The sequence below is a fragment of the Suricata suricatta genome, chromosome 9, assembly GCF_006229205.1.
Source record: "Suricata suricatta isolate VVHF042 chromosome 9, meerkat_22Aug2017_6uvM2_HiC, whole genome shotgun sequence".
Taxonomy (NCBI): domain Eukaryota; kingdom Metazoa; phylum Chordata; class Mammalia; order Carnivora; family Herpestidae; genus Suricata; species Suricata suricatta.
Genome location: NC_043708.1, coordinates 112,998,817 through 113,006,915, shown reverse-complemented (window position 1 = coordinate 113,006,915; position 8,099 = coordinate 112,998,817). Strand labels below are relative to the sequence as shown.

The 8,099-nt window shown below is 36.0% G+C and overlaps 1 protein-coding gene across 2 annotated transcripts in view; it reads right to left on the bottom strand.

Moving 5' to 3' along the window:
- Nucleotides 1-8,099, bottom strand: part of ETFA (electron transfer flavoprotein subunit alpha) — an 86,010-nt gene that overhangs the window by 65,995 nt on the left and 11,916 nt on the right. For both annotated transcript variants that reach the window (XM_029951948.1, XM_029951949.1), the window contains exons 3-4: nucleotides 6,522-6,603; nucleotides 6,337-6,419 (exon numbers count right to left, since the gene is read on the bottom strand). In XM_029951948.1, coding sequence (XP_029807808.1) covers nucleotides 6,337-6,419; nucleotides 6,522-6,603 — 165 coding nt within the window. The remainder of the gene's footprint in view (nucleotides 1-6,336; nucleotides 6,420-6,521; nucleotides 6,604-8,099) is intronic.

The window sequence follows — 8,099 nt, the reverse complement described above, 5'->3', positions numbered from 1 at the left end:
AAAAAAAAAAAGAAAGAAACTGATAAACAAGTATTTACAAATGACATATCTGATTTAGGATTAGTATCCAAATATAGAGATTTTATAAAACTTAACACCCTCCCAAATAATCCAATTTAAAAAATGGACAGAAGACATGAATATTTTTCCAAAGAAAATCTAAAGATAGCCAAAAGACACATGAAAAGATGTTTATCATCACTTATCATCAGCAAAATGGAAATAAAAAGCACAATGAGTTATCACCTCATACCTGTCAGAGTGGTGAAAATCAACAACACTAGAAACAACAGGTAATGACAGGGATATGGAGAAAAAGGAACTCTCTTGCCCCGTTGGTGGGAACACAAACTGGTCAGCCAATTTGGAGATTCCTCAAAAAGTTAAAAATAGAACCACTTTATGTTTCAGCAATCTCACTATCAGATATTTAGCCAAAAAAATATGAAAATGATAATTTAAAAAAACATAGGTACCCCTATGTTTATATCAGCATTATTTACAATAGCCAAAATACAAAAGCAGCCCAAGTGTCCATCAATGGATCCAATGAATGGATAAAGAAGAGGTGGCACATATATACAATGGAATAATATTCAGCCATAAAAAATAATGAAATTTTGTCATTTGCAACAATGTGGATGGAGCTAGAGAGCATTAATGCTAAGTGAAGTCAGTCGGTCAGAGAAAGCCCGATACCATATGATTTCACTCATATGTAGGAATTAAGAAAGAAAACAAATGGGCAAAGGAAAAAAGGGAAAGAGAGGGGCAAACCAAGAATGACTCTTAACTAAAAAGAGCACACTGATAGTTATCAGAAGGGAGGGGAATGGAGTATGGGTGAAAAAAATGATGGGCATTAAAGAGTGCACTTATAGTGACGAGCACTGAGTCATGTATGCAATTGTTGAATCACTATATTGCACAACTGAAACTAATATACCACTATGTCAACTGGAATTAAAATAAAAACTTAAAAAAATTATAAAAAAAAAGATTTTTCTGAGTTTTACAGTAATAAACCACCTTAACTCAGTATGTTGTATTATAATAAAATAATATTCACTTTAGTGAACATAACTCACAAAGTGTGACCCTTATGGATTACTTAATGTAGGTAAGATAAAAAAATATTTAGAGTAGTAAAATTCTCAAATACTCAAAAAGATTATATATGTATATATTCAATGTATATGAAAGAAAAAGTTTCAAAGCAGACATTTTCACCTTTTTAAAAATCAATTATTGCAATAAAAAAAGATCAAACCTAACCTAAATATCCATCAACAGGGGATAGGTATATAAATTACAGTTCATCCTTATAATGGAATCCTATGTAACCATAAAACAAACAAGAATTAGAAAGGTGAATCAGAGCTGTAAAATGTGTACAGAAGCAACAAAGGTAATGTATATTCTTTTCCTTGTATATGCACAGAACATCCCTGGAATAGACATGTGATAACTTTGCCCTCACTAGCAGGGATCACTGGGGAAGTCATGATACCCCCAAGTCTCAGTTACGTCACCTCACAAATAACAGGAAGATAATTCCTAGTTTCTAGTCTAAAATTCTATGACTCTAGGTCTCTAAAACAGACTTAGTGAACACTGATGGTCTATACTTTCTAGACTCAAAGGTTTTCTTAGACGGTAACATCATCTAAGTGTAATGAAAACTGTGAAGCACTGATTTTACCACACAAGTACAAAGCTGAATTCTACACTGCTTTCTACATAGAGCTTATTTCAGGGCATCTCCTGAACTTGGTACATGATACCATCTCTAAACTCTCACTATAGCAGTATTCAAGCTTCTCTCAATTTCATTCCGAAACCCTCTTTGTTCTCTAAGAATTCTCCCAGGATTACCATCCTACAGGTTAAATTATACTACTTAATTGGCACTAACATGTGGTTAGTTTTAAAACAATTTTAATATACATACTATAATGACTCACAACTAAACTTATAAGCACCACCAGGGTAGAGGTTTTGTGTCTTCTATTCCTCTTAGGTCCTTACCCTATATCTGATAAGCAGTTCTATATATATTGATGCCAACAAGTGTTGACAGCCTGAGTCAATTTTCCTCCTGTCATATCTCCAACAGGAAAGATTTTCTAATTTTCAGTTTATTTTTACCTTCATTATATAGCAGTTCTCTTTCAACCATGACAGAAGAGCCACTGAACTACCACAGTTTATAAAACCACAATTAGAAAAGTTAAGATCTCTTACAAAATAAAGCATTTGGGAAAACAATTAAAATGTTATTAAACATCCTTCTAACTTGACACATAAGTTTAGAAGATACCTATTTTTAAAATAAATCAAATGTGACAGTATTTAAAGCCTGCTTCAATAAGTAACTCTTCTTGAAATCACATTCTTTAACTGTTCAGGAAATACCACCGGAATATTGTTAACTGGCCGAACAAATTCTATTACAAACGTTATGTTATGCAGACTGTGTCTCTTTCTATAGTTTTAAACTTTCCAAACTGCTTGGATTTTAATATCTTTTGTACTTCCATTATCCCTGTTTTATTTTAGCACATCTTGGAAAAAAATTTATCTTGGTGCTTAAAGGCTTTATGTTTCTCCAGGTCTGATCTTTCATTTAAATGTCTTACCAGGGAAGATCTATCTTTACACTATCCAAACAGGCTTGACAACATGATTTCAGGGAAAGAGATGAAAAACTGACAGCGTTTTTTCATGAACAAAAAGACATCAGATTTTCATTTTTATTTATTTATTTTTTAATTTTTTAATGTTTATTTTTGAGAGAGAGAAAGAGAACGAGTCAGGGAGGGGCAGAGAGAGAGGGAGACACAGAATCAGAAGCAGGCTCTGGGCTCTGAGCTGTCAGCACAGAGCCCAATGTGGGGCTCGAACTCACAAACTGTGAGACCATGACCTGAGCCGAAGCCGGACACTCAACTGACTGAGCCACCCAGGTGCCCCGACAGCTGATTTTTAAATTCTAGCTACCAGTATGGAAGTATGCAATCTCAAAGCCACAGTTGGTAAAGGACTGTTACAAAGCAGACTGCTCAGCTTCAGCTCATGAATTCTTTTTCATTCCAAACCCATTCAGAGGCTATACAGCATCAGCTACTATTATGTGACCCTTGTTCTCGAAATTCTCATATGTTGCAACACTGCAATTAAGGTCAGACCATTAAAATCTAGCTAATTAGATTAAACAAACACCCTTTCTTGGTTTAACAATCTTTTAGATTAACCGTCAACACAGAAACTCAAGACTCATGAAATCTGTTTAAATCTAACACAGAATCAAAATTCTCAGAGACAGAATGGTCCACAAAGATCTTTTACATCAATGGTCATCTGTAACAGTAGGTGAATGTCAATCCTGACTTAATTTCCAGAGAAAGGAACCTACCACAAAGGAAACCCATTCTTTTCTTTTCTTTTTTTAAACATCTCTACTTGGTAGATCTTCGACATCACTTGGTCTAACTGAACCATTTTATATACAAAAAAAACAGATGTCAGGAAGGTAAAATGACTAGCCCAAGGTCATAAATGTCTGTGGAATCATCTTACCAAGCCATCATTAAACTCTATAAAAACAACAACTAAAAAACGTATGATAGTCTTCAATGCGACAACCTAATAAAAGAATAATTGTTTGTTAAACTTATGTTTACATTGTAGGTTAAACACTGTTACTGCCTAGAAGTTCTATTACCCTTAAGAGAAAAAATTTAATGAGTTCAAATTGATAATCCTAGAGGTTAAAAACAAACTACACCAATTTACATGATTTATTCTGCAAGTTTTCATCATGGATTGCAATGATTCATGCCTAGAAGCAATTCTATACCACAGATTAATATTCATAAACACTATCTATTTTGCAAGAAAAGAGATCAGTGCATTGAGAGCTCACTGTTACTGTCACTGAACATGGTTATTTAAGAGATTATATCTTATTCCTCAAACTTGTATTTTAAAATCAATTACAACAGGGGCACTTGGGTGGCTCAGTTGGTTAAGCAAGCAACTCTTGATTTTGGCTTAGGTCATGATCTTAAGATTCATGGGTTCAAGCCCTGGGTCGGGCTCTGCTCTGGCAGTGGGGAGCCTGCTTGAGACTCGCTCTCTGCCCCTCCTGTGCTCTTTCTCTCTCCAAAATAAATAAATAAATAAACTTTAAAATCAATTACAGGGTGCCTGGGTGGCTCAGTCGGCTAAGCCTCTGACTTCGGCTCAGGTCAGATCTCATGGTTGTGGGTTCGAGCTCAGAGCCTGGGGCCTGCTTCTGGTTCTGTATGTCCTTCTCTCTCTGCCCCTCCCCCTCTCATGCTCTATCTCTCTCTGTATCAAAAATAAAAAAAACTTTTTTTAAATTTTTTTAATCAATTACAACAAAATTATGATAGCAAAAGGAAAAAAGCAAATCAAGACAATTAAAAAAGGAAATAAAAGCAACCAATAACTATATGAAGAGATGTTTGATCTTACTATCAGAGAAATGCAAAATTTACAAAATATAATTTTTTTACCCATCAGATTGGGGGAAAATGTTAAAATGTATAATACCAAGTGTTGAGAAGACATCCTCTTAAGACAGCAATTTAGCAATATACATCGAAATTTTAAAAGCACGCAGTTTTTGACCCAACTATTTAACTTCTAGAGCTCTGCTCTAAATAAATAGCAAGAAATGTATACAAAGATGTATGTGCAGGGACATTTCTTTACAGTAAGGTTTATAAATGTAAAAAATTAGAAAAAACTGTCCATCCTAAATTAATTTTGAATATTATGTAGCCACAGAAAACAAATATTTTCAGGACACACTCAAGTAAAAACCACCTGTCACAAAACAATTCATGTTATATTATCTTAGGAGCAAAAGAAAAAATTTGTTCCAGTATGATAATTTCAAAATCTATAGCAACAGAGCTAAAAGAATGTACAATTGTTAATACCTGTCCTTCTGAAGTGGGAAGAGGGAGTTGGGAAGAAAGGGGAACTTTGAATACCTTGCTCTGCTCTACATACTGCTGTACTACACGCACCCTTTATAATAAAAGTGTATTTGTGTACAACCTAATTTATAATCTTTTTTTAAAAGTTTTTAAATATGTATTTTTGATAGAGACAGAGAGAGACAGAGACAGAGACAGAGACAGAGACAGAGACAGAGAAAGAGCATGACTGGGTGAGGGGCAGAGAGAGAGGGAGACACAGAATCTGAAGCAGGCTCCAGACTCTGAGCTGTCAGCACAGAGCCTGATACAGGCAGGGCTCGAACTCACAAACTGTGAGATCATGACCTGAGCCGAAGTCGGAAACTCAACTGATTGAGCCGCCCAGGCGCCCCCAATTTATAATCTTTAAAAGTAAAACTAAAAACTAAACGCAGCAGCTCATTAAGAATGGGATAAAAGGGAGCTAGAATTCCCATGACCATTGAGAGAGCAAGAACAACCCACTAACAAATTCTCTTGGGCTCCCACTTAGTTTCCCCATTTTTAAAAACTTCATGCAGATAACTAACCATCCAATGCCAGATTCTTTCTTCAGACATATCACAATGCACATGATCAGATTAGAGCTTTCTTTACCCTAAGGATGTTTTCAACTACCTCATGGCCTTTGCCAAATGCCCCAAGTAGATAGAATTTGGCCTTTGTAAATATCCATCAGCCACCCAAACAAACCATTGCTTAAGATGGGTTACTACTACAAATGACATTGACACATGCAGAAACAGTTCAACATTGTTTTTAAAGAAAAAGAATTTTTAAAAATATCCTAGAGTTTTCTCCATGACAAAAATCAGAAAATCTGGAAGCAGCATTCTAATTATGATAAAATCTGGAAAGCACGGAGTTGTTTCTACGACAAAATTTGAAAAGGTGGAGGTGACATTTTTACAGAAATCGTAACAAAGTCTTAAAAGAATAAATTTTAGCATAACTACCATATTAATTCAGAAAGCCGGGATTAGCTACCTAAACACAGTCTGTTGTACATTTCAAGTACAATAAAATCTTTTTAACTTTTTTTTAACATCTTATTAATTTTTGAGACACAGAGAGAGACCACGTGATCAGGGGAGGGGCAGAGAGAGAGAGAGAGACACACACACAGAATCAGAAGCAGGCTCCAGGGTCTGAGGTGTCAGCACAGAGCCCGATGCGGGGCTTGAACCCACAAACGGTGAGATCATGACCTGAGATGAAGTCAGATGCCAAACCAACTGAGCCACCAAGGCACCCCTCAAGCACAATGAAATCTAATAACCCTTCCAAATAATGACATCAGATGCCACATTCTCAATCGTCTCACCTTTCCAAAGGCAGATGCTCCCGCACAGATGTGTGTGTAATTGAACTGCTTCTGAGTTGCCAAAATCAATGGCGTCAGTTCCTCTGAGAATTAAACACATTTGACAAACACATTTCATAATGTTCTCATATTCTTATATTAAAGTATAATTTAGACATTACACTTTTTCCACTGGAAAATCTTACCTGGAAGGAGGCCTTTGTATGCATCATGCTGAGCAATCAGAACTTTTGCTACACCTGCTACTTTGCAGAGATCTTGTGCAACCTATAATTAAAAGAGTTTTTAATTATCCATCTAACAGAAAGATACAGATAGAGCTACCACTACAAATATCAACAGAGCATAAAATCTTAATGGTCAACTATAGGAATCTTGTTCTTATTAGAAAAACGGCAGCTAGGTGCACCTGGGTGGTTCAGTTGCTTAAGTGTCCAACTTCTGTTCAGATCATGATCTTGCAGTCTGTGAGTTTGAGCCCCATGTTGGGCTCTGTGCTGACAGATTAGAGCGTGGAGCCTGCTTCAAATTCTGTCTCCCTCTCTCTGCCCCTACCTGTTCACACTCTGTCTCTCTCTCTCTCAAAAATAAACAGTAAAAAAAAAAATTTTTTTAATAGAAAAAGAGTGACTTATGGGAAAAAAGAAAACTCTTAACAAAAAAAAAGCTTGGGCCAATTGATCTTATTACCAACAGCCCTTAAACAAAAATTCCTACCTTGAATAAGTATTAATTGATAAGCCAAAATCAGCACAGCTCTCTGTTCAAATTTAATTGTAGATCATGCTCTTTACCTTCACTCTAAGTATAAAGTCATCATTTTAGAAATGGTGAAAATGAGACAATGCACATACACATACAATAATAACAACCAATATATTTCAGACTCAAAGTTTCCTAGAGGTAAAGAACAGGACCTAACCATACTCGTTTACATGACACTGCATGTTATTTGACAATAATAATTTCTGCTGACATTAAAATTATTGAATCTAGGGGCGCCTGGGTGGCTCAGTCGGTTGGGCATCCAGCTTCGGCTCAGGTCAGATCTCACGGTTCGTGGGTTCGAGCCCCACGTCGGGCTCTGTGCTGACAGCTAGCTCAGAGCCTGAAGCCTGTTTCGGATTCTGTATCTCCCTCTCTCTCTGACCCTCCCCTGCTCATGCTGTCTCTCTCTGTCTCTCAAAAATAAATAAAAAGCAAAAAAAATAAATTAAATAAAATAAAATTATTGAATCTAGGCAATAGAAAAATGTCTTATATAACAGTCCATTGTCGATCGCTGAGCTCCTGCCCTTCACATGTATTTATCTACAATGAAGCTAAATAATCTTTATTTCCTCATTTTTCCTGTGTGGAATCAGAACTAAGTTCTGGGAAAGCTTTTTGACTACTCAGATTTCCTATATATAGAAGACAATTAGAATTCTCCCTTTTAATTCTCTAATTACAGCAAGACAGAGGTCTGCTTTAGCAGAGACACAACAACCATATCATGATCCTGTCTTCTTGTTTACTGTCAGGCTGATTCACTGATGAGTAGGCATAAAGAGCTGCCTGTGCCTCCTGCCCCCTCAATGGAAGGTAAGGTTGAAACAATACTCACTGTTCTCAAGTTAGCAAAAGTACCTCTGCTGAACCAAGAATCACTGGCAGACTATTTTGTACTACCAAAACTATCCATTTTATACCAGCAAAAACTTCTGGCACTCACAGAAGAATCATTTGCTGCTTTTGATGGTTGGCTACAAAAAAAAAAAAAA